This window comes from Pristis pectinata, chromosome 15 (genome assembly GCF_009764475.1).
Source record: "Pristis pectinata isolate sPriPec2 chromosome 15, sPriPec2.1.pri, whole genome shotgun sequence".
Classification (NCBI taxonomy): domain Eukaryota; kingdom Metazoa; phylum Chordata; class Chondrichthyes; order Rhinopristiformes; family Pristidae; genus Pristis; species Pristis pectinata.
This window is the reverse complement of record NC_067419.1, coordinates 49,141,330-49,168,002: the sequence shown is the minus strand read 5'-3', so window position 1 is coordinate 49,168,002 and position 26,673 is coordinate 49,141,330. Positions and strand designations below refer to the sequence as shown.

The 26,673-nt window shown below is 48.0% G+C and overlaps 2 protein-coding genes across 5 annotated transcripts in view; one reads left to right on the top strand and one right to left on the bottom strand.

Moving 5' to 3' along the window:
* The window catches only part of utp20 (UTP20 small subunit processome component), a 124,980-nt gene that overhangs the window by 4,744 nt on the left and 93,563 nt on the right, over positions 1 to 26,673 (bottom strand). For all 4 annotated transcript variants that reach the window (XM_052030063.1, XM_052030064.1, XM_052030066.1 and 1 more), the window contains 17 exons: positions 26,417 to 26,515; positions 25,602 to 25,769; positions 21,941 to 22,107; positions 20,871 to 21,018; positions 18,910 to 19,026; positions 18,317 to 18,487; positions 16,804 to 16,935; positions 15,540 to 15,650; positions 14,476 to 14,555; positions 13,014 to 13,083; positions 11,665 to 11,847; positions 10,706 to 10,837; positions 9,596 to 9,728; positions 6,797 to 6,993; positions 5,054 to 5,125; positions 3,014 to 3,265; positions 1,082 to 1,208 (listed from right to left, as the gene is read on the bottom strand). In XM_052030063.1, the coding sequence (XP_051886023.1) occupies positions 1,082 to 1,208; positions 3,014 to 3,265; positions 5,054 to 5,125; positions 6,797 to 6,993; positions 9,596 to 9,728; positions 10,706 to 10,837; positions 11,665 to 11,847; positions 13,014 to 13,083; positions 14,476 to 14,555; positions 15,540 to 15,650; positions 16,804 to 16,935; positions 18,317 to 18,487; positions 18,910 to 19,026; positions 20,871 to 21,018; positions 21,941 to 22,107; positions 25,602 to 25,769; positions 26,417 to 26,515 (2,359 nt within the window). The remainder of the gene's footprint in view (positions 1 to 1,081; positions 1,209 to 3,013; positions 3,266 to 5,053; positions 5,126 to 6,796; positions 6,994 to 9,595; positions 9,729 to 10,705; positions 10,838 to 11,664; positions 11,848 to 13,013; positions 13,084 to 14,475; positions 14,556 to 15,539; positions 15,651 to 16,803; positions 16,936 to 18,316; positions 18,488 to 18,909; positions 19,027 to 20,870; positions 21,019 to 21,940; positions 22,108 to 25,601; positions 25,770 to 26,416; positions 26,516 to 26,673) is intronic.
* Positions 1 to 26,673, top strand: part of LOC127578273 (NADH-cytochrome b5 reductase 3-like) — a 644,669-nt gene that overhangs the window by 555,569 nt on the left and 62,427 nt on the right. The gene's annotated exons all lie outside the window — the stretch shown is intronic.

Genomic DNA, 26,673 nt, shown 5'->3' with positions numbered 1-26,673 from the left:
TGTTGCCGGGACTTGAGTTATAGGGAAAGGTTGAATAGGTTAGGACTTTATTCCCTGGAGCGCAGGAGAATGAGGGGAGATCTTATAGAGGTATACGAAATTATGAGGGGTATAGATAGGGTGAATGCATGCAGGCTTTTCCCCTCAGGTTGGGTGAGACTAGAGCTAGAGGTCATAGTTTTAGGGTGAAAGGTGAAAAATTAAGGGGAATCTGAGAGGGAACTACTTCACCCAGAGGGTGGTGCGAGTGTGGAACGAGCTGCCAGCAGAAGTTGTAGATGCGGGTTCAATTGTAACATTTAAGAGAAGTTTGGATAGGTACATGGATGGGAGGGGTATGGAGGGATATGGTCCAGGTGCAGGTAGATGGGACTAGGCAGAAAACCATGCTGACACGGACTAGATGGGCTGAAGAGTCTGTGCTGTAGCGCTCTAAGACTCTAAATATTACTATCTTGAAAAATGTGTTAAAAATGTGCGTGGAATGGGCTGCAGGAAATGGTGGTGGAGGCGGATACGATAGGGTCTTTCAAGAGACTGTTAGATAGTTACATGGAGCTGAGTAAAATAGAGGGCTATGGGTAAGCCTAGTAATTTCTAGGGTAGGGAATGTTCAGCACAGCTTTGTGGGCCGAAGGGCCTGAATTGTGCTGTAGTTTTTCTATGTTTCTAATGTCTGGGAAATTTGCATAAAGTTGGATTTCTGTTAAGTCAGGTCACCCATAACACGGGGAGCCCCTGTAGTCGGACTGAGTGCCTTTCTGTGCTCAAGTCTGAGAGTTTTGTTCTCCAAACACTCCGAAAGGAATCATTTTGTGAGACAGGAGGGACAGGAGAGATGAGACTGTTTCAAGGACCTCACACAGACAGGATGGGTGGAGTCCCCTCTGTGTGTGTGCTGTGCGATCCTGTGAACATTATCGGCTGCACAGATGTTGCCAGGTGTTTACAGCTGGTGCCGGTACTTATAACGTTGTTGCACCAACAGGGCCAGCGGGGAACGTTGAACAGGACATTTGCAACCGATGCCATTTCACAAAGAGCAAAATTCAATGCATGGTTCAAGTAACAGGAAGATCACCTTGCTCTGCATATGTACTGTTTAATTCTCTGTAAAGAGGCGTGATAATCATCGGCAGAAAAGGTTTCACTCTTTCCATTCCCAGATCCACAGCGATTGCCCCGAGGAACTTAAAGATGCAGGTCCGCTGGAGAGGAAACATTGAAAAGAAAGACGATTAGAAAGATACTTTAAGGGCAGCGCAGTGGTGCAGTTGATAGTCTCTGCCTCAGCTGGCAAGTAACCTGGGTTTGATCCTGACCTCAGGCACTGATTGTGTGGAGTTTGCACGTTCTCTCTGTGACCGCACGGGTTTCCTCCCGCATCCCAAAGAAGTGCGGATTATGAATTAATTGGCCACTGTAAATTGTCCCCAGTGTGTGGGTGACTGGTAAAATCTGGGAGTTGATGGGAATGCAGGGATGAATAAAATGGGATTAGATTGGTGTAGGATTAGTGTAAATGATGGGTCAGCATAGGCCCTTCAGCCCACTGTCTGTTTCCATGCTGTATCTCTGACCCTACAACCTGTAAAAATCCCTGTACTCTGAGAGTGGCAGAGGGTTAGGAAATGTTTTAAGGGAGTTTATCATGGAAATTCGGGGATCCGGTGCCTGGAAGGACAGATGAATAAAAGGTGTTTCAGTTTGACGTCAACAGGATCTGCATTGGAACCACGAGTTGAGCTGCTGGTTGGTACTCAGCTCTTCAAGGTGATTTGTTTAAAAGGGTTTAGGATTTTGAAAAGAATTAGCGAGAGCGCGAGGTTTGGGACAAGGGTGTGTCACCATAAAATCAGAAATAAAAACCAGATAATGCTGGAAAAACTCATCAGGTAAGGCAGCATCTGTGGAGATAATATTGGATATAATGTGGCACGCCATGGAGATCGGTGCCAGGGCCTCAAATTTTTACAATTAATACAAATGACTTTGATGAAGGCATAGTTGCTAAATCTGCCGGTGACACGACGACAGGTAGGGAAGTGTGCTGTGGTGACGAAGTTGAAGCTACAAAGGGGTACAGATAGATTCAGTGAGTGGACAAAGATCTGGCACCTGGAGTGTAGCGTGGGAACTTGTGACATGGTCCATTTTGGAAGGGAAACTGAAAAGCGCGTTATTGAAATGGTGCACAGTTTGAAGCTCTTGAGGTGCAGAGGGATCTGGGTGTCCTCGTGCACGATTTGCAAGTGGTTCCTATTCAGGCACAGCAAATTAGGAAAGTGAGCAGAATGTTATTGTTTATTGCCGGGGAGTTGAATGCAGCAGTGGGGATGTCAAGCTTCAGTTACACAGGCTTTCGGTGAGTCTGTGTACAGTAATGATCTTACTTAAGGAAGGATGTTATATATTGGAAGCAGTTCAGAGAAGGTTTAATGGGCTGATACCTTATGGTGGGTTTCCTTAGGGGGAAAAGTTGGACAGGCTGGGCTGCAATCCTCTGGAGTTTACAACAGTGGGAGAGAATTTACTGAAATGTATGCGGTGTGGAGAGTTTGGCGGTAGGAAGTCTGCAGGTGTTGGAACCCGAGTGAAACAAAATCCTGAGGGGTCTTGATAGGGTGGGTGTGGAGAGGATGTTTCCTCTTGTGGGAGACTCCAGAACCAGGCTTCACTGATTAAAGAGAAAGAACTGCCCGGTTAAGACAGCTGAGCAATTGTTTTTCACCGAGAACTGGTTGAGTGTCTTTGGAGCTCTGCTTCTGCTGTAAGGAAGAAAGCCTTCGAATAGTTCTACTGGAGGAGAGGCTGGATCCATGATAAACAAGGGGTGGAAGGTGACCGTGGGCAGACAGGAATTTGGAGTTGTCTTACAGACAGATCGCTGTGGCCTTATCAAACACTGGCACTGTGCTGAGGTGCTGGGACCTATTCCTGCTGCAGGTTTGTATGTTCAACAAATGACTTTGGATCCCATGAGGATGCAAGCTGTGTTCATGAAGGGACGTACCTTCAGAGGGTGTTTTGGGGTGTGGGCTGCTTCCCTCTTGGCGATAATGCAGAGTTTCTGCATCAGCCACATCAGGTTTGTTTTCTTTACAGACCCGTCGGCACCGTCAGGAGTTCCTCCTCCACCCCTCAGTTCCTCACTCTCCTCTGCTGCGAGCTCTTTCTCACTCTCCTCCTCCTCCTCCACATCTCCCTGACCAACTGGTCCCAAGAGGTAGATGACTTTTGTCACAAACAACAAATTCTTCACAACCTGTTTAACACAAGAGCACCAAATTTCATGAAGCTGTGCTGAATCCTTTACGGTGATCTGCCAGCAAGTTAATCAGACACAAACCGTCACATCTACGTTGGCAACACCTTCATCCAGCTAGTGTTTCCACATGAACTGAAGCACTCTGCAGCCACTGTAATGTTGGAGGGGGTCACTGGTAGTGCAGGGGCTTTTTTTTTTTAAGGAACTTTCAAACCCAAAGCCTGGACTAATGACCTGGAATCACAAATTTAAAACCTGCAACAGCGACTGGGGATTTTCAACCATTAATGAAGTATATTCTGGAAATTAAAAACCCAACATTTGTAACGGTGACCATGAAAATACCCAGCTGTTGCTCGGCAGAGGGAAGTAAGCCAGCCTTGGTCTGGTGTGTGTGGCTAACCCTTCACTCACTCCGCTCAAGGGTGACTGTGGATGGGAATACGTGCCGACCCTGACAGTGAAGCCCATCGACCTATGAGGAGGATGAACCTCAAACCCTCTACCTGGAAAAGATCCCGTGAGACCACCGGAGCAAGGGAGTTACCGGCAGTATTTCAGGCAATAAGTACCCATCGTCATACCATTTAATCCGATAACCAGCTTATCAATTCACTCCTGTTTGTGGGAGCTTCCTGTGAACAATTTAGCAACTGCATTTCCTGCATTACAACGAAAGGCTATACACAAAAGACAGTTCTGGGTTTACTGGAGCTTCCTAAAGGGAAGATATTTGGCATTTTAAGCCATCCCTTCACTGTATACCAGGTAAATTCATAGAGTCATACAGTAAAGAAACTGGTCCCTCAGCCCAACTCATCCATGCTGATCAAGGTGCGAATCTATGCTACTCCCATTTGTCTGTGTTTGACCCATATCCCTCTTAAAGTTTTCCCATCTGTGAACCTGTCCAAAGGTCTTTTAAATGCTGTAATTACACCTGGCTTCCATGACCTCTTCTGGCAGCTCATTCCATATATTCGTCACCTTTTACATGAAAAAACCTGTCCCTCAGATCCCCTTTAAATCTTTCCCATCTCACCCTCTAGATTTAGATTCCCCTTCCCTGGGTAAAAGACTGACTCTCTATCCTACCTATGCCTCTCATAATTTTATAAACTTCTACCAAGGTCACTCCTCAGTCTCCTTTGCTTCAGCGAAAACAGTCCCAGCCTGTCCAAATATCTCAAGCCCTCCAGTCCTGGCAACATCCTTGTGAATCTTTTCAGCACCCTCTCCAGCTTGGTCACATCCTCCCTACAGTGTGGTGACCAGAACTGCACACAGTACTCCGTGTGGTCTCACCAACACTTTGTACAACTGTAATATGGCATCCCAACTCTTGTACTGAGTGCCACAGCCGATGAAGGCAAGCATGCCATACACCTTCACCGTCCTGTCTAGCTGCGTCACCAATTTCAGGGAACTTTGCCTACCTGTAGATCTACAACACTCCCCAGGACCCTGCCATTCACTGTTTATGTCCTGCCCTGGATTAACTTACCAAAATGCATCACTCCGCACTCGTCGGAGTTAAATTCCATCTGCCACTCCTTTGCCCACTTTCTTATCCCGTTACCTTCGAACTGATGGAGAACACTTTGAAGGAACAAAGTGTGACAAGATTGTGGGCAGTAAAGCAGATGGGAAGTAATGTTTGAAGATGATCCTGAGGAAACCTAACTGGCTCATCTGTGGATATCTTCACTGACAGTCTCACAAAGGCCGTGTACAGACTGACTGCAGCTTACGCACTGTGTGGTATCAATGACACCGACCCCTCACCTGATCGCCCAGCGCTTGATCCAGGAACTTTGACTGCAGCTGGTGGCAGAAGGCCAAAGCCAAATCTTTGGTCTGAAACACAGATGTTGAGAAGAGCATGAGAAACAGAGGATTCAAAATTAAACCCAATCTTCACAGAACTCTGAATGTGGGCAATGTCTGACACTGTTACGGGAAAACTAAAGCCATTATATCCACTGGGCCTGCACCAGTTCATTCATAAAGTTATAAATAACAGCACTTCTGGAGGGTCTGTCCCTGGGCAGCCCCTTGCCAGAAGGTCTGTCCCTGGGCAGCCCTGTCCCACTGCAGGGGTGCTGCACTGTTGAATTAAGTGAGCTGGGAGCTCCTTGTGGGGCAAACATTAGCCAAGATTCATCCCCTTCATTAGGAATCACTGACCCATGATTTGAATCCCTACTTCTCCAGGCAAGCTGACGTTTACACTCCACACAAACCTCCTAGCCCTCTTCACAGGACTCCGCTGCCAAAGGTAAGCATATAACCAGCATCTCATAGAACAGTACAAAACAGGAACAGGCCCTTTGGCCTACGATGTCTGTACCAAACATGATGCCAAATAAAACTAATCTCCTCTGCCTGTACACGATCCATATCCCTCCATTCTCTGCACATTCATGTGTCTATCTAAACGCCACTTGAACACCTCTATCGTATCTGTTGTCAGCCCATTCCAGGCACCCACCACTCTGTGTAGGGAAAAAACACCCTGCACATCTCTGTTACACTTTCCCCTCTCACCTTAAAGCCATGCCTTCTAGCATTTGACATTTCTGCCCTGAGAAAAAGACTGACTGCCTACCCTATCTATGCCTCTCATAATTTTATAAACTTCTATCAGGTCTCCCCTCAGCCTCCAACACTCCAAAGAAAACAACCCAAGTTTGTCCAATCTTGTTAAAGATATCAATGCTCCGTGCATCAACCAGTGCTTGAGGAGGAAGCCCACAGCCGTCAATGCTCCGTGCATCAACCGGTGCTTGAGGAGGAAGCCCACAGCCGTCAATGCTCCGTGCATCAACCGGTGCTTGAGGAGGAAGCCCACAGCCGTCAATGCTCCGTGCATCAACCGGTGCTTGAGGAGGAAGCCCACAGCCTCACCACTCTTTGCATAAGAGTGTTTCTCATGAACCACTTACTGGATTCTCAGCGACAATCTAATAATAACATCCCCTAGTTTTGGCTCCTCTGACCGCTCCCCGTCCCAACTAAAGGGCAAAAGTTCCTTAATGTCCACTCACTCAATACACAACCTCAGTCCTATCCTCTCCTTTCTAGAGTCAAGAGTCACAGCCTGCTACCTTTACCTCTTCTCACTGCTGACATCGGGAAGTCCCACACCACCAGGTTCAAGAACAGCTACTTCCCTTCAACCATTCAGTTCTTGAATCAACCTGCACAACCCTAATCACTACAGTATAGCAACAGCATGAACACTTTGCACTAAAAAGCTCTTTTTTTTGTTCTAACTATGTTCTTTCTGGTATAGTTTTTGTATAATTTATATTTTTCATGTGAATATTGTGTATCTGATGCTTTGTGCCTGTGATGCTGCTGCAAGTAAGTTTTTCATTGCACCTGTGCACACATGTGACAATAAACACGAATCTGACTTTCCTAACTGGTTACACCAACACTGATTGTGATGCCCTCCCTGTCCGAAGAGCTGACGTGCTGCACCATTCTGCCAGGCTGCAAGAAGTCTCTTGAACAGTTTGTTACCTTTACATCGAGCTCTTTCCACAAAAACTGCGCTGCTGGTGTCTGCGACAGGTTCTTCCCAGCGGTCAGAGATTTGCCCGTCTTCCACCTGGCCACCAGTTCTTCAGGCTGGAGAGAGGCAAAGAGCATTCCGAAGAGTTGGGTTGCAGTGAGCCAGACCCAGGAGTGTGGGTGCCACAGGTGAGCCTGGATATGACCTGCAGACAGATTAACAGACCCGGGTCCAACTTTACTTAGTGACAACTCCAGAATACAAACTCTCAAACAGTTCATCACAAAAAGCAGCCTCCCCTCCACGGACTCTGTCTACACTTCCTGCTGCCTCAGGAAAGCAGCCAACATAGTCAAGAACCCCACCCACCCCGGACATTCTCTCTTTTCCCTCCTCTCATCGGGCAGAAGATACAAAAGCCTGAAAGCAGGTACCACCAGGTTAAAGAACAGCTTCTATCCTGCTGTTATAAGACACTTGAATGGACCTCAACATGCGCTAAAAGATGAGCTCTTGATCTCCCAATCTACTGCATCGTGGCCCTTGCACTGTCTACCGGCACTGCACTTTCTCTGTAACACTATATTCTGCATTCTGTTTTCCTTTTTATTACCGCGATGTGCCTGTGCACGGAATGACCTGTCTGGGTGGCACGCAAACAAAAGCTTTTCACCATCTTGGTGCATGTGACAATAATAAACCAAGTACCAATACCTCTGCACTCTGCAGTACAAGGCATTGCACACAGTGAAACACACTGGAGCACAGATCTGGAGATCTGGCCCATGTTCCGACAGTCACTGTTGTTCGGAGCTCCCACCATAGGCACGGTCGCCCTCTGTGGGTAGAAGCAGCACAGGGGGGGGAAGCTCAGCTGTAGGAGGTGCCACACGCCAGTTGTGGGGTCCACTCTGCAAGGAGATCGAGTAGGATTTGCCCACATACGCTACAGCTCAGAGGATGAGAAGCAACATCACTGCCACATTCAGCGTTCTCAGGGGTTGGTGGAAAGCTGGCCAGAGGCTGCTTCACCAGGCTACAGCACCTGGAACTGGGGCACTAAGTCAGTCATTCGGGATAGGAAATTGCTTCACTCAGGGGATTGTGGACCTTCAGAATTCTCTGGCCTAGAGATCAGAGGATGCTCAGAGTGTTTCCAAGGATAATGTTGATGCATTTTGGACCCTTGGGGAATCAGAAGATATGGAGTTTGGACACAGAAGTGGTTTAGCACAGGATGAGCCACAACCTATTGATTGGTGAAACAGACACATGAGGTTACTTGGCTGCCTCCTGTATTTATTATAAATAAAAGCATAAGAAACATTACTTCCCAGACCACCTAAGGAATTAAGACTGCATCTCATTAAAGATACAAGGGCAGTAACCCCCCCCCACTCCTTATGCCTGCCCCACTTCATAAGATCACAGCTGATCGTTTACTTCAGCACCACTTTCCCGTACTAACCCCACATCCCTTGATAACCAAAACTCTATCGACCTCGGAGTCACAGAGCTGTACAGTACAGAAACAGGCCCTTTGGCCCACCATGTCCCTGCTAACCCTTTTGCCCATCCACACAGGTCCCATTTGTCCACGCGTCCTCACCCATTCATTTTGCCTGCCCATACCCCCCGAAGCCTCCCTGCATCCCCCTCACGGCTCATATTGGCACCCAGCTTTGCATCTTCAGCAAACCTGGATATACCTGGTCTCATCATCCAAAACACTAGGGTGGACTGTGAACAGCTGGGGCTCTGTCGTCGATCACCATGGCACCCATTGGTCACTGCCTCTGAATCGAACATGACCCATTTATTCCCACTTCTGTCCACACCACACTGATCCTGCCTGGCACGTCTTTTTTTTTTAAAAAGTGCCTAGTTACCACTTCCTTGGAATCTCCCTTCCAACGACTTAGAGAAACACTTGGGCTCTTGTCATTGGGACATTTAGGAAGTGGTGTTGTGAGGAATCCACATGGCCGTCACGTGACAGTAACAACAATGACACCCCGCTAACCGGAGGACAGCATTGCTCCTCTGATCGGAAGTGATACCACTGTCCATCAAGGTGCGGCTCCACCCACCCCTCAGGTGTGAGAGTACCTTTTGTCTCTGAACTTGCCTGACCATTGGCTGTGGCAGGAACCTTTATCTTTGACTCCCACACCATTGGCTCATTTAAATCACAACAGTGAGGCTCCATCCAGCCTCCTAGCACCATAAAAAGGGCTGCATCCCCTAACCCTTCCTCTTTGACGACCCCAGGAGTAGTGAGACAACGTTGCAGAGATCATTGGTAAGAGTGCATCACCACAGGGTCAGGGAGCGTTTCACTCAGACTCAGGGAGCGTTAAGGGCCAATGCTAATGTGGGTCAGGCATCGAAGTGTTATATCCTGAAGTTGTACATTGTTATTGTGTGCTTGTTTGTGTGTGTGTGTGTGTGTGTGTGTGTGTGTGTGTGTGTGTGTGTGTGTGTGTGTGTGTGTGTGTGTGTGTGTGTGTGTGTGTGAGAGAGTGTATTTTACCCCAGTTGCGATGTTCGTGGTATCCTGTGCATGAGTGTGTGTCTGTTCCCATCCATCTGTCCCGCGTTTGCCTTTGTGATTAAACTAGTTTTGGTCCACAAAGCTCGTGTCCAGAGTCCTTGATCCTTAAGACAAAAAAGAACGATTTCACACAACAAGTGGTCCTACAGGCAGAGACAGCGTCTGCCTCAGCAGTGAACACCAATGCTGCTCACCTCCCACAGCCGCCCACGTGACGCCAGTACACCCCAAACATTTTGCAGATGGGACTTACCCCAGATGTCGGTGAGAAGAGAGCTTGGTTTCTGCAGCTGGATGAAGTTGCACTCCTTCACCATTTTGACAGTCAGCGTCAGGAGGCTGAAGAGCAAGCGGTCTGTGGCCTTCTCTTCCCCTTCCTCCTGGATCTGGACAAGAGTACAATCAAAGGAAATCAAAAGGAAGCCACAGTACTGCATGCCATCAGATGTATACTTACAACGGCTTGGTGTACTGTGTGACCAAGGCAGCGGAAACCCCTTCACCGTTCACAGCCTCTTACAGCCCAGTAGCTGGTGATTCAGCTCACCAAAGGATTTCTCCAATCTCCCACTCCTTGCTCTTTCCCCACAGCCTGCACAATTTTTCACAACTCCACCCGACCACAGCTCTCTCAGTTCTGATCACAACGGCATGGTGACCACCACCGTTCCTTTCCCAATTACTGCCTTGCCCAGTTACCAACACTGCTCCCAACCTACTCTGTTGAAGATGATTAATATTTCATTGAGTCACAGAACCATGCAGCAGCCAATGAACCCACCAACCTGTACGCCATGGACTCAGAAACAGGCCCTTTGGCCCCTCACCTGTTCTAACCATCAAACACCCATTTACACTCATCCTACACTAATCCCATTTTATTCTCCCCACATTCCCATCAACTCCCCCCAGATTCTCCCCCTCACCCACACACTGGGGACAATTTACTGCAGCCAGTTAACCTACCAACCCACTAGTCTTTGGGATGTGGGAGGAAACCAGAGCATCCAGGGAAAACCCACGTGGTTACAGGGAGAACGTGCAAACTCCACACAGACAGCATTGGAAGTCAGGACTGAACCCACGTTACAGGCACTACAAGGCAGCAACTCCACCGGCTATGCCACTTGAAGCTGCCACCAACCCCTGCTGCTGTAACCTCAGCAACTGCAGCTTCTCTGTACAACAGAAGCCCTCAACCCTGGGACCATTCCTGTAATCCCATCCACATTCCCTCCAAAGCCTTGGGATCCTGAGACTGGGCAATGGTGTGAGCAGACCACTAGAAAGCCCTTTATAGAAATCTCAAGACATGACAATGCCAAGAAGCACAGAGAGTGATATACCAAGCAAGTGGACTCACATTTTGGAACCTTTCGGGATTTATTTCAGTTTCAAGAATTGGAAGAATGGTTGCAAAACGTTTTTCAAAGAAAACTCCTTCTGCTTCAACGAAGAGGCCACAGGTGTGGGCAGCCAACCGGCGATGAGAGACCTGGAGCAGGAACACAACCCCCAGGTGTTGTCAGTGATTCACCACCGAGCTATAGAAAATTCTCATCATGCCCCAGCCCCACAGCCTTGTCGCTCTGTAACCTCAGCTGTCCCTCTCTCTACACTGTAAGATGAAGTTCTGTGAGGAGCAATAAACAATCTGCTGGAGGAGCTCAGTGGGTCAAGCAGCATCTGTGGGGGGGGAGGAAATTGCTGATGTAAAACTCTGCAGCAGGGTGCTGCTCGACCCACTGAGTTCCTCCAGCAGATTGTGTGTTGCTCCAGATCCCAATGTCTGCAGTCTCTGGTGTCTCCAAGTTCCGTGAGGATGGCCTCACTCCACTTTCACCAATGCCTTAATGCCATTATTTTATCAAATGTTTATAACCTAGTGGAGAACTCTTTCCAATTGGAGCAGCTCAGTGTAATTCCCCCATTTTCCAAGTCCTTACCCATTCAGATATCTGATCATCACCATGTTGGTTTGTAGGTTCTTGCCTTGCAGACATTGGCTGCCCTACTTCCCACATCACTTTTTTTTTGTTTAATTGTGTTCTTGTAAAAATTGTGCATCATTTATGTTTTTCTTGTGAATGCTGCTTATCTGATGCTTTGTGCCTGTGATGCTGCTGCAAGTAAGTATTTTATTGCACCTGTGCACACATGGACTTGTGCACAGGACAATAAACTCGACTTTGACTGCCCTTAGGGAAGTCCCGAGGCTGTGTGATGTGCTGGAGTCTTTATGCCAATGCCCCTGCAGTGTGCAGAGAGTCTGTCCCTGCACTGGAAGGAACTTTTACAACCGTTTCAAGCACTAGGACCCACCTTCTTGCTCTTAAACCACGTCAGGACCAAGGCAAACATAGAGTCCTTGTGCTGGTTGTCTACTTTGCTGAGCAGCGACTGGGCTGCCAAGGCTGCCATCTTCTTGCACTTTGGAGAGTCATCGTTTACGATCATCAGGGCCACAGGAACGAAGAACAGCGCGCAGTGTTGGTGCAGCAGGTCCTGTCACGGCAACAAAAGAGATTCAGAGGCTGCAAGCTACAGTCGTAGTGCTGTGTGCAGACAGTGATGGCTTCAGGTTTTGCCCACAGTAGGTGCCCGCACTGGAACGGAGATCAAGGCCAATACAGAATGCAGAGCGCAGAGTCAGGGACGTCTGTGTTTATGCTTCTTCCCCGCTCAATCCCCACTATTCCTGGTACCCTGCACTACAATCAAATCATTCCAGACCTTTCAATTTCCAGAGAATACTACCGCTGTTTGTGTAATCTTTCCTTGTACTGTAACCCTTAGGACCTACTTATCATTCTCATTCGTCTCCAGGGCCAGTACATCCTTCCTAAGGTAAGGCTGCAGTGCTCCAGGTGAGGTTCTAGCATCGACTCCAACCTCTTGAGACCACCAGCCTCAAAAACTGTTTTAACACTCAATGGACCACAGCTTGAGCACTGTGCACAGCTCTGGTCACCATAATACAGGGAGTATGTGATTGTTTGGGGACAGTGCAGGGGGGATTTATTGAGGAAATTGTAGCTATTAGGAAAGACTGAATAGGCTGCTGCTGTTTTCCTTGAACCAGAGGGGCTGAGGGGAGACACAGGATGGCCATACTCTCCTAGTGGAGGGGTTAAACATCAGATTTAAAACATTTGGTAGAAGGATTGAGGGAGATGAAGAGATTGAGGGAGTTTTTCTCTAGGGGTGGTGGGGGCTTGAAACTCTCTGCCCGAAGTGGTGAGAGAAGCAGGAAGCCTCCCCACACTTGCACAGTACCTGACGTGTACTTGACAGGGCTACAGACCCAGTGCTGAACAAGGCCGGGAAGCCCTATATCTACCTGCATGGACACGATGGGTCGAGAGCTCTTCTGCTTTGTAACTTCTCCCCCACAGTAGCATTTCATTCATACATCTAGGATATGTCAATGCTTTGTGTGCAGGGACCACCACATTCCTTGCACCCTCACAGATGCCAACTTTTCCTGTTTAAATAGTCTTTGCCAATCCAGGTGGACTTGGCACAAGAGGCCCCCGCGAGCTGCTGGCCTTGCATTTCCAAGGAGAGCTATCTCCTGTGTTAGACCACGTAACTTTCAAAGACCTAACTGTAAGCCACGTGTAAGCAGGTAGTAACACAGCGAACAGCTACCGAGATAGAAGCGAACATACCTGTGGAAAGGACTGGAATATAAAGGCCAACATTTCCAGTGCAGAATCTCTTCCTACTTCATGTTCATAACTAAACACAGAAAGGAAAATCAAGCACTTTGTTTAGGAATTGCTAAGAGCTTTGTTCTGTCACCTCACCACAGCCTCAAGGGGTTATTCTGTAAACTTGTAACCCCGATTTTTCAGATACTTTCACCACTGACGCTGACTGCCTCCACACTGGGCATGTCTATCCATAAGGGAGCAATGTACTATGCATTGCTGGTGATTATGTCCTGCGTCCATTTGGTGAGTGCAACCTCCTCAATGTAAAAAAACATGTATTCCCTATTACGTCCTTCACACTTAGAGCCATAGAGTCATACAGCACGGAAACAGGCCCTTCGGCCCAACCTGTCCATGCCAACCAAGAAGTCCATCTAAGCTAGTTCCATTTGCCTGCGTTTGGCCCATATCCCTCTAAACCTTTCCTATCCATGTACCTGTCCAAGTGTTGTTTAAATGTTCTTAATGTACCTGCCTCAACCACTTGCTCTGGCAGCTCGTTCCATATACGGACCACCCTCTGTGAGAATAAGTTGCTTTTTAAATCACGTCTCTTTTAAATCTTTTCCCTCTCATCTTAAACCTATGCCCTCCCTGAGAAAAAGACTGTGTGCGTTCACCTTATCTATGCCCATCATGACTTTATACACGTCTATAAAGGTCACTCCTCAGTCCCCTACACTCCAAGGAATAAAGTCCCAGCCTGCCCAACCTCTCCCTGTAACTCGGGCCCTCAAGTCCTGGCAACATCCTTGCAACTTCAAGACATCCAAGGTACTTTTGAAGCCTAGCCTCAATGCCAGAAATATGACAGTCAATCTGTGCACAGCAAGCTCCCTCAAAGAGCAATGTGATGATCTGATCAGAGAGGAAAGGGGAACAAAAAGGAAATAACTTCTATTCTGCACACATCTGAACTCCCTGCATTCATTTCCCACCTTTAACGCTGGGGAATGTCTCTCAGCGCCTCATGGAAACAGAGAAAACTGTCCAAAAACAGTAACTGATTTAGGTTGTGTTGAAGGATGAATATCATTCAAACGTTACCTCCCTTCAGTCTGTGGCCACAAGATCTCTTCTGCCTGTCTGAGATGCAGACAGGGCTGTTTTCACTTAAGAGGTGGTACCTCTGACAGTGTGGTGCACTGGGAGCGGCTGCCGGGCTTCTGTGCTAGTCTCAAGTGGGGCTTGAACCCACAACCTTCTGACAGGGCTGAGAGCTGTGGAGCAGCCACGATGAAACTGCAGAATTATTAGGTCACAGGATGAGGCCACTCGGCCCACCAATCAATGCTGACCTCCAGAAGGACAATCCAGTTGGGAGTTCACCACCCAAGCTACATTCCAAAGTACTTGATTGTTCAAAAGAAAACAAGGATTTAAGTGAAGAACAGTTAGAAATCCAATCAAAACTTACGAAAGCTGTGCCACAATGAAATCGAGGTGAGTCTTCAGTTCCTTCCCCAGGGGATAATCTAGAATAAACTTCATATAAACCTAAAGCAAGGAAGGAAACACAGTCAAAATAGAGCAGTTTGGATGTTGGGGACATGTGCCTACACGTACCTGTGCATCATCACACACCTTGGAGGGCAGAGGCAAAACACTGCCCTTGGCACTCCGTTCACTGGGAATACAACACGAACCTGACCCCTGCTCCAGGTTCCCAGCGAACAGGGGGTGTTGAAAATGAAGTCATCTAACGATGATTAGTTGGAGTTCTGGTAAAGTCAGTCAGCTCCAAACTGAACTGGTGTCATCATTCAAATGCAGGTTAAGGTAAATTTACAAAAGCCTGACAGCATGTACCACCAGGCTCAAGGACAGCTTCTATCCCACTGTTATAAGACTATTGAATGGTTTCCTAGGGCGATAAGATGGACTCTTGACCTCACAAACTACCTCATTATGACCTTGCACCTTATTGTCTGCCTGCACCTTCTCTGTAACTGTGACACTTTACTCCGCATTCTGTTACTGTTTTCCCTTGTACTACATCAGTGCACTGATGTGATGACATGATCTGTACGGATGGCAGGCAAAACAAAGTTTTCCACTGTATCTCGGTACACGTGACAATAATAAACCAATTTACCAATTTAGTTTACTTTCTGCTATGAAAGATTATTTTAAGATACTGTATCTAATGGAAAGTGCAGGCTACTCAGGGTGAAGTTTGGACCTCTGGTTCCCAAAGCTCCCCACACGAGGTTTCCTTTCCATGTGTCTGGGTTCACTGGACATGGTGTAGCGGCAGCTGATGCTGGGTTCTACCCATTGCTGCTGTACCATGGGACAACCAGCAAAGTGGGAGATAAACCAGGTGTAGTCTAGCCATTACACCCACAGCAGTTCAAGGACACAGAGACCGAAGCCCAACACACTGCAAGAATGTTCAGGTCTCCACCCTTAGCCTGTGGATGGCACATTTAATGGAGTCAATGACTCTGCGACAGAACTGAGCGTGGGGGTGACCCTGACCTGCCGACACTGCACCCGGACTGGTTCGCTCTGCCCAGTAACAGCGAGCTTGGCCACCTTCTGCATCACTTCACCCATCTCCGGAACAAGGAGCCTTCTGGACAGGATCGCCTACAGAGATAAAATGTCAGCAGTCATTCTGAGGTGATGGGGAGGGAATGGAAGCTGGAGGGCGGGGGAGGCAAGGGGTGGTAGGGGTGTGGGGTGAGGAGGGGGTTGGGTGTGTGGGGTGGGGGTGAGGGAGGCGAGGTGGGGGGGTGGGGGTGAGGAAAGCAAGGAGGTGGGTGAGAGGTGAGGTGGGTGGGGATGGGGTGAGGAAATGGGTTGGGGTGAGGTGAGGGAGGGGATGGGGAGGTGGTATGGGCATGAGGAAGTGGATGTGGATGGGGTGGGGGCGAGGGAGGCGAGGTGGGTGGGTGGGTGGGGGCGAGGGAGGCGAGGTGGGTGGGAGGAGGGGTGCGGGGATATACTCAAGCCTAACTGCACCATTATTGAAGATCATTAAACACAGATCTTTCCGGCCACATCCACAATTCGACAGCAACGTTTAAGAGGCATTTCGACAGACACATGAACAGGCAGGGAGTGGAGGGGAGGAACCACGTGCAGGTAGCTGGGATTAGTGTAGGTTGGCACATTGGTGGGCTGAAGGGCCTATTCCTGTGCTGTACTGTTCTGTTCTTATCCACATCCCAAATAAGAATAAAAATGATATTCACGGTCATCTCCTCCTCCCTCCAATGTCCCCTTGCTCTGTAGCCTGGGCTTGATCCTGATCTCTGGCGCTGTCTGTGTGGAGCTTGCACGTTCTCCCTGTGACTGCGTGGGTTTCCCCTGGGTGCTCCGGTTTCCTCCCACATCCCAAAGACATGCAGGTTGGTGGGTTAATTGGCTGCTGTAAATAGCTACTAGTGTGTAGGGAAGTGGGAGAACCTGGGGGGAATTGATGGGATCATAGAGAGAACAAAATGGGATTAGTGGGTGGACTTTGGTCAGCACAGAGTTGGTGGGCAACTGTTTGTGCTGTTTGACTCCACGATTCTAACTCAGCCGAGCTGGGCCACAAGAACGGTAACCCCCTCCTTGCCCTGTCCATGATCTCCACATCTCTCTTTCCTGCTTTGGGATGCTTAAAACTCACAATTTGTCTTTAATGTCCTTTATTCAGCTGGCTCTTAAATAATACCCAATAGTTATCGTATTATCCACAATGGGAACTTTTACCACGTTACAAGTGCTACAAGTTGATGCAGACTTCACTCACCTTTAGGAGCCCAAATGCTGTTGCCTGCCGTGATGAGTCATAAATATCTTCCTCGGCGTATCCCAGCAGCACCTGGAGCTGCTTGTCCGTCAGCGTGTGCTGTGTCACATTTTTCACCAGAACGGTAATCGACTGTGGATACAACAGGTAATGAATCAATCCCCACCGATCACCGTCCCCGCTCTTTATGGAGATCCCCTGTAGCAGCTGGGTTCACTAGTTATAATGATGGTTGCATCACGGTCTGGTTCAGCAACTCGAATGCACAGGAATGTAAGAAGCTGCAGAGAGTAGTGGACTCTGCCCAATACATCACGGGCACATCCCTCCCCACCATCGGGAGTATCTACAGGAGGCGCTGCCTCAGGAAGGCAACATCCATCATCAAAGATCCCCACCGTCCGGGCCGTGCCATCTTCTCGCAGCTCCCATCAGGCAGGAGGTACAGAAGCCTGAAGTCCCACACCACCAGGTTCGGGAACAGCTGCTTCCCTTCAACTATTCGGTTCTTGAACCAACCGGCACAACCCTGATCACTACCTCAGTATAGCTACATTATGGCCACTTTGTATTAAAATGAGCTTTTTTTCATTCTAATTGTGTTTTTTTCTTGTAAAAATTGTGTTTAATTTATGTTTATCTTGTGAATGCTGCTATTCCCTTGGGCAGTCCGTCAAGGTTGAGGGCGACTTGTTTCCACTCCAGTTCGGAGGTGGCTGATGAGGCCACCTACAGACTCTGCCACAGGTGAGGAGGTCCCTACTGACTCCTGTGAATCTCTGGCCCATGATATTCAAAGTGGAGACCGAGCATTTAACATGGGATTGAGAACAGCGAGTCCATGCGCTGGGAGCACACAAATTACCCAGTAAATGGCAGGGACATTCTCTCCAATTATCCAATGGTCTGCCCAGACAAGGACCTCCTGTCTCAACTGTGGCAGAGTCTGTAGGTGGCCTCATCAGCCACCTCAGAACTAGACTGGAAGCAAGTCACCCTCAACCCTGACAGACAGCCCAGTCCATCACACAGACCAGCCTCCCCTCCATTGACTCTGCTTACCTTTCCCATTGCCTCGGGAAAGCAGCCAACATAATCGAAGACCCTTCCCACCCCGGACATTCTCTCTTCTCCCCCTTCTCATCAGGCAGAAGATACAAAAACCCGAGAGCACGTACCACCAGGCTCGAGGGCAGCTTCTATCCCGCTGTTGAACGGACCTCGTACGCTAAAAGATGAACTTTTAATCTCCCAGTCTACCTCGTTGTGGCCCTTGCACTTTGTCTACCTGCACTGCACTTTCTCTGTAACTGCATTCTGTTTTCTTTTTACTACCTCGATGTACTTATGTATGGAATGATTAGTCTGGATAGCATGCACACAAAAGCTTTTCACTGCACCTCTGTACACATGACAATAAACCAATACTGGCCAAGAGTTGGGGCTTTAGTAGAGGACACAGATTTACAGCAATTGACAAAATAACCCCAAAGGGATGGGTTTTACCCCTTACCTTGAAACAGTTAACAACCAGGTGGAAGTTCTCTCCTCGGCCTGCTCCAGCCTTGGCATAGTCCTTCAGCAACACAAAGAGCTGCTGAGTCAGTTGTCCAGCCAGATCCTCCATGGATCTCAGTGGGAATTTCAACACCCACGTGAGACACTGCAAGGCTGTTGAGATCACCTGCAGGCACAAGGAAACAGCGCCTCAGCGACTGTAGTCACACAGGAGTACTCAACAGGCCAGAATACGTGCAACCCTACACCCAGCACACTGGATACTTGGGCAAACTATCAGTTTCCCTTTTGGAATATTATTCACTGAACGTTTACCCATCCCTGAGTAAACTACTGCCAGATGGCCCTTCTTTCTTTGCTCCTGGAAAGTGCAAACATCTCCTCTGCATCATATTATCTTGTGCTGGGAACTTACTTTAAAACCAACCAAAAGATCATAGCATTGAATTTCAGGACTGCAACCAAAATATTCAAAAACAACTCAAAATAAGTAAAAATAATTAGGATGCAACGCATCAGAACAATTTTCTATTTAATACCGTGGTTTAAGAGAACAGTGGGAGTGTGTGGACTGTGGGAGGTGCTCACCTTTACATGCACGGACTGAAGACAGTCAATTAACACCTGCACAAACGGGTCCATCATCTCCAAGATGTGCTCTTCTGAAGAATTCACCTTCGACCTCTTCAAGCTCAAATGTAGCAACTGCGTTAACACAAAAGAACAATTTAATAGATGAATAATGGGCATCCTCTGACCAACATACATGCTACAAAACCAAAAAACACAAACTGCTGGAGAACTCAGCAGGTCAGGCAGCATCTGCAGAGCGAAATGGACAGCCTTCACCAGGACTGAAAGATAAGAGGGGAGACGGCCAGTGTAAAGAGGTGAGGGGAAGGGGTGGAGAAAGAGCTGGTCGGCGATAGGTGGATCCAGGTGCGAGGGGTGATAGGCAGGTGGGGGAGATAGCGACAGAGGCTTGGAGGTGATAGGTGGAGGTGACAGAGGGCTACAGATGGTGGAAGCTGATAGGAGAGGAAGGTGGAGCCTGGAATAAAGGGAGGGGGGTGGGGAGGGCAGATGGGAACAGTGGGGGGGGGGGGGGGGGGGAGCCAGTGGGAGGGGTGTGTGGGTGAAGGGCAGGTGGAGGGTGGCAGAGGGGAAAGAAACAGAAACAGGGTGATGGGGGCTGGGGTGGGTGTAGGAGGAACTGGCTAGATCAGGAGGAGAGGGGGATCAGGTTACTGGAAGTACATGCTGTTGGGTTGTAGACTGCCCAGGGGGAATACGAGGTGTTGTTCCTCTAGTTTGCAGTTAGCCTCACCCTGGCAGTGGAGGAGGCCGAAGACAGACAGGTTGGAGTGGGAATGGGGAGGGAAATTAAAATGGCTGGCAACTGGGAGCTCCAGACAGCCACAGTGGGTGGAGCGCAGATGCTTGGTGAAGCCCAGTCTGTGAAGATGCCCAGTCTGTGCCTAGGTCTCACCGATGTAGAGGAGGCCACTTCGAGAGAACCGGATTCAATAAACAAGGCCGGAGGAGATGCAGGTGAATCTCTGCCTCACCTGGGAGGGCTGTTTAGGTCCCTGCACGGTGGTGAGGGAGGAGGTGTAGGGACGGGTGTTACACCTCCCACGGTTGCCTGGGGAGGGACAAACAAACCAGGGGGTCACAGAGAGAGTAGTCGTTGTAGAAAGCAGAAAGGTGTGGGGAGAGGAAGGTGTAGCTGGTGGTGGGATTACGTTGTAGCTGGCAGAAATGTCAGGGTTGCCAACTGAACTAGTCCCATTTGCCTGTGTTTGGCCTATGTCCCTCCAAATATTATCTATCCACGTATCTGTCCAAATTTCTTTTAAACGTTGCAATTGTTCCTGCCTCATCACTTCCTCTGGCACCTTGCTCCATATACCCACCACCCTCTGCATGAAAAACTTGTCTCTCAGATCCACTTTAAATCCTTCCCCTCTCACCTCAAAGCTATGCCCTCGAGTTTTAGGATCCCCTACCCTGGGAAACAGACTGTGACCATCCACCTTATCTGTGCCCCTCATGGATTTATAAGCCTCGGTAAGGTCACCCCTCAGCCTCCTACACTCCAGGGAAAACAGTCCCAACCTATCCAGCCTCTCTATAAACCTCAAGCCCCCCAGTCTCAGCAACATCCTTCTCTGCACTCTTTCCAGCTTCAGGACATCCTTCCTATGGTGATCAGAGACACCAGGGAGAACCCCCAAGTTCTTCCTTAAAATGGTGGTGATGGGATCTTGTACATCCATCTGACAGATGGTGCCTCTGACACTGTGGCACTCCCATCAGTTCTGCACCAGGAGCATCAGCCTAGACTTCTGCATCCAATAACCCACAGTGGGTTTTGAACACTAACCCTCTGCCTAAGGACAGAAGGCGGCAGATAACGTCAGCTACATTGAAAGAATAAAAAAAATTGTAAAGGGGTTTTTAGTTTCTCCAGCAGCCACTTGAAGGAACATTTTTCTGAACAAACCACTGAGATCTGACGACCCAAACCCTGGGCGAGCAGGACTTACCCTCAGCCCAGTATCCACCAGGATGTGCATGTTGGTCTTTGCGCTGACAGTGGGTTTCTCTCCTTGGCGCGAAGGTGTGGAGGGCAGCAAAAGGCAGCTCTGGGGCTTCAGACTGGTGCGGGATTGGTCAGGCCTTGGCGGTTTACCCCTTTAAAAGGACATTTAATTATTGTAAAGAACAAAACACAAAACTACCATTCAACTCAACGAATCAAAACCAGTGTTTGCTCTTCAGATGGGTCTCCTCCCAACACCACTTCATCTCACCCACCTCAGATCCATCCGGCTATCCACACAGCCCTCAACGTCATTCACCATTAGTGTTCACTTCCCCACCACTGCATTACCACCGTATAGCCACAACAGTCTTAAGAAAGGAAGTTTCAAACAGTCACAGAGCACAGAAACAGATCCTTTGGCCCAACTTGTCCATGTCGAACAAGGTGCCCATCCAAACTAGACCCGTTTGGCCCATATCCCTCTAAACCTTTCCTATCCATGTACCTTTCCAAGAGTCTTTTAAATGTTGTTATTGTACCTGCCTCTACCACCTCCTCTGGCAGCTCGTTCAATATACGCAACACCCTCTGTGTGAAGAAGTTACCCCTCATGTCCCTTTTAAATCTTTTCCCTCTCACCTTAGTCCCATGCCCTCTAGTTTTTGATTCTCTATTCCTGGGAAAAAGACTGAGTGCATTCACCCTATTTATGCTTCTCATGATTTTATACACCTCTATAAGATCACCCCTCAGTCTCCTACGCTCCAAGGAATAAAGCCCTAGCCTGCTCAACCTTCCCTATAACCCAGGCCCTTGAGCCCTGGCAACATTCTCATAAATCTTCTTTGCACTCTTTCCAGCTTAATGACATCTTTCCTATAACAGGATAACCAGAACTGTACACATCATCAGGAACAAAATAATCCCCCATTACAGATCAAGGTTTTGAAGTATTTCAATAATAGCTCAGGCCTCCATGTCCGGTCCAGTCACCAAACCACTGCACCCATAAACTCATTATTTTAAACAGTCCCACTCTTCAAACAGATGCTGAAACAAGGGGTGGCTTACTTGATCTTCTTCACCATCAGCGGTAAGCTCTCAGTCACCAGACTGTGGCTCAGGAGAAGGATGCTCTCTGCCGCCATGTCGTTATTCAGTAACAGACCAGACACAATTCGCCGAAATGTTTCATGGACCTTCCGAGCTTGCGTAAGATTGGTAGTGTTCTCCAATATCTGGAAACATAAAACATAAGATGCATGCACTGCGGTGTGGGAGGGAAGCTCAGAGCTCAGATCCCAGGCAGCTGAATGCTGCCCTGTCAATGGAGGGGTGAGAGCAGTGTACACAGAACAGGGGGTGAGAACTGGGAGCACATAAGTCCTGAAGGATCAAAGAGCTGGAAGGAACTACAGAGACAGAGGCAAGGTTTTTGAACAGGTGTGGGAGGTCAATGATTATTCCCCATTCAGAGTTGGCCTCAAGATTGTGGAAAGGTGTGGCTTTGAAACAGCGCAAATCAATGTGGTGAATGTACCTCCACAGTGCACTGCAGGTTCAGTACAACCGACAGGCTCAGAGGCAGGAAGATCAACGTTACTGCCCGGGATCACATTCACGCCACACCAGGTACAAATGGCAGGTTCCTTCCCTAAAGGACACCACTGAACCACTCAGGTTTTTTTTAAACGACCTGGTACTTTAATGGTCAGCACTGTGCTTCATTCTAAATGAACTCTAGCCTGATAGAGTTCTTTGAGGAGATGACCAGGAAGATTGATGAGGGTAGTGCAGTAGATGTGGTCTACATGGAATTTAGTAAGGCGATTGACAAGGCTCCGCATGGTAGGCTCCTTCAGATAGTCAGAGGCCAAGGGATCCAGGGAGGCTTGGCAGTGTGGATTCAGAATTGGCTTGCCTGTAGAAAGCAGAGGGTTGTGGTGGAGGGAGTGCATTCGGATTGGAAGGCTGTGACTAGTGGTGTCCCATAGGGATTAGTTCTGGGAGCTCTACTTTTTGTGATATTTATTAATGACTTAGATGAGGGGGTGGAAGAGTGGGTTAGCAAGTTTGCAGATGACACAAAGATCGGTGGTGTTGTGGATAGTGTGGAGGGCTGTCGAAGCTTACAGAGGGATATTGATAGGATGCAGAGCTGGGCTGACAAGTGGCAGATGGAGTTCAATCTGGAGAAGTGTGAGGTGGTACACTTTGGAAGGACAAACTCTAAGGCGGAATACAAGGTAAACAGCAGGATTCTGGGCGGTGTAGAGGAGCAGAGGGATCTGGGGGGTCATATCCATAGATCACTGAAAGTTGCCACACAGGTGGATAGGGTAGTTAGGAAAGCTTATGGGATGTTAGCTTTCATAAGTCGTGAGATCGAGTTTAAGAGCCGCGAAGTAATGATGCAGCTTTACAAAACTCTGGTTAGACCACACTTAAGAGTATTATGTCCAGTTCTGGTCGCCTCATTATAGGAAGGATGTGGAGGCATTGGAAAGGGTGCAGAGGAGATTTACCAGGATGCTGCCTGGATTAGAGAGTATGGATTATGAGGAGAGACTAAAGGGGCTAGGGCTTTACTCATTGGAGAGGAGGAGGATGAGGGGAGACATGATAGAGGTATACAAAATATTAAGAGGAATAGATAGAGTGGACAGCTAGCGCCTCTTTCCCAGGGCACCAATGCTCAATACAAGAGGGCATGGCTCTAAGGTAATGGGTGGGAGGTTCAAGGGAGACGTCAGAGGGAGGTTTTTCACCCAGAGAGTGGTTGGTGCATGGAATGCGCTGCCTGGGGTGGTGGTGGAGGCTGATACGTTGGGCAAGTTCAAGAGATTGTTAGATAAGCATATGGAGGAATTTAAGATAGAGGGATATATGGGAGGAAGGGGTTAGATAGTCTTAGGAGTGGTTTGAAGGGCAGCACAACATGGTGGGCCGAAGGGCCTGTATTGTGCTGTATTGTTCCATGGTTCAATGGTTTTAACTGAATTTAAATTCATAGCTACCAAGTCCCTAGATGATTTGTTCTCGTCTCTGGATTATTTACACAAATATCACTATTAAATTACCATACTCCATAAATATAACATTTGTCATGGCATTAAGACAATCCCAAGCAGTTCAAAGTCAATGCGGTTCTTTAAAAGTGCAGTCACCTGCTGTAACACAGAGATCCTGTGTGATTTGAATTTGCTGAGGGCACCATGATGTGCATTGATGAGGATTCAGAGAGACCTTTGACAAGATACCACATGGAAGACTGGTTCAAAAGTCAAGAGCCCATGGGATCCAAGACAACTTGGCAAATTGGATTCAAAATTGGTTTGGTCTTAGAGTGATGGTGAAAGAATGCTTTTATGATTGAAACCTATGACTGGTGGTGTACAGTAGGGACCTTTACTGTTTCCTATTTATATTAACAACCTGAATGTGAATTTAGAAAGTATGATCAGTAGGTTTGAAGATGATGCAAAGATTGGTGCCATTATTGACAGTTTGACCCGAGGAAGCGAGGGACCTTGATGCACATGTCTAGGGATCCCTGAACACAGCAGCACAGGTAGTCAAGGTGGTTAAGATGGCATAGAGGATACTTGCTGCCTTCATTAGTTGGGGCAAAGAACAGAAAGGTCATGGTACAACCTGATAAAACACTGGGTTGGCCACATCTGGGGTACCAGTCTCTACACTATAGGAAGGATGTGGCTGCATTGGAGAGGGTGCAGAGGAAATTCACCAGGATGTTGCCTGGGATGGAGGGTTTCAGGAATGAGGAGAGACTGGAGTCACTGGGTTTGTTTTCCCTGGAACAGATAATGCTGAACATGAACCCAGTTGAGCCATTCAAAATTATGAGGGGCATTGAAAGAGTGAATAGTAGGAAGCTATTCCCCATAGCAGGAGGTGTCCAAGACCAGAGGCCACAGGTTTAAGGAAAGAGGAAGTATTTGAGGAAGAGACTCTGGAACACCCCACCTGAATGAATGGTGGAGGCAGAGACTCTCACAAGTATAAAGACAAGCACTTGAAACACGTTTTTGAAGGCTCCAGGGCGGATGCTGGGAAGGTACAGTGGCCAGCATGGACATGATGGACCAAAGGGCCTGTTTCTGTGCTGCATGACAGCAGGGCAGAGACACAAATAAAGTGAGCCAGTGCAGTGAGAGGGGAGGCTGATCAATGCAAACTCCTGCTTAATAGTTTCTCACACAGGCATTTGAATTATCTTCCAGAAACTCACAAGTCAAGCAGTAACTGTGACAGAGAGACAGAGTCAATGTTCACGAAAGATCTTTGACCCGAAACGTTAGCTGCTTCTCTCTCCACAGTTGCTGCCTTACTTGCTGAATATTTCCAGCATTCCCACGCCCCCTCCCCAACCCACCCCACCCTCCCCCCACACAGATTTTCTTTCAGGTCTCCAGAATTGGTAGCATTTCTGAATTTCCACTATCTAATGAGTTGGTTACCTTCTCCCATCAACACTGCACCAATATTTCTGCATTCACTTCTGCTACATCAACAATAACAATGTAATTGCAGGTTCCAGCCAATAGAAGACTCTGTGCAGTCAAGTTCTGACAGTTCCGAATTCCACCTCAAACAGTGAAACAAGCCACAGAAATTAGTGAACATTCAGCAAAACAAAATGTGTCAATGAGTGGCAGAGCTCTCTCACCGCAGATACGATAGGTTACAAGAGAAGCAGGTACTCAGTTACCTCTTTCAGTGGAAGGATCAGCTTAGCCACCTGTCCTTTTCCTACAAACTGTCCCAGAATCTCATAGGAATCGTAGCTTTTGCTCTTCCTTGCTTCCATCGCTTTGCTTACGATCCCTTTCACTTCCTTTTCTTCAGCAATTGCACCAAACAATTCGTGGTTAAAAATCTGGAGAGAGAAAGCGAGAGGATTATTCTGTGCTGATAATTACACTTCCGAATTGCATCACAATCTGCATCCGTGGCTCTATTCGGTGTACAGACAAGTAGCGTTCAGCTTTCAGAAGTGGATAAATAACCAAGAACACCAGAGACGGAACCTGAGCAACACACAGAGCTGGAGCAACTCAGCGGGTCAGGCAGCATCTGTGGAGAGAAATGGACAGTCGATGTTTCAGGTTGAGACCTTTCATCTGGACTGGGCAAGGACGTTGAACAGGTCGGGCAAGTGGACAATACTTACAAAAAGCGGAATATGCTCAAATTTTCAAAATGATGCTGAAGCAAAAGTGAGCAACACCCCTTGCATGTTTCAGTCCATGTCCCGTTCTAGACACCCAACCCCACAGCAGAGCCTGGCAATGCTGAGTAACACAACATCCCCGCTTTTATATTCTATGCCACAGCTGATGAAGAAAGGCATCCCATTAGCCTTCTTCACCACCGTATCCATCGTGGGATCTATGGACTCGTCAATGGCTTTCAGTCTATTGGGACATTGACTTTGTGGATGATCCCTTGGACATGCAGGTCTTCTCCCCTTCACACCCACCGGTATTTGAATACTTTACAATAATTCACTGAATAAACACTTACTGCAATTAGGTTATCGATGCAAGGGTCCAAATCTCCACTGCTCAGTTTGGGCACAAGACTCTTTAACACCATGTAGACTGTGTAGGTCAAAACATGAACCTAATCAGATAGAAAACCAGCGTCAGCAAGAGAACAGAAACCATACCACCCAATCTGGAGACCAAGCATTCAGTCTCTCTGCACTGGAGGCAAAAAAATTGTGCCGAGCATTTCATTGCGAGACCCTCAATCCTTCCATTAATTATGGATCACCATCC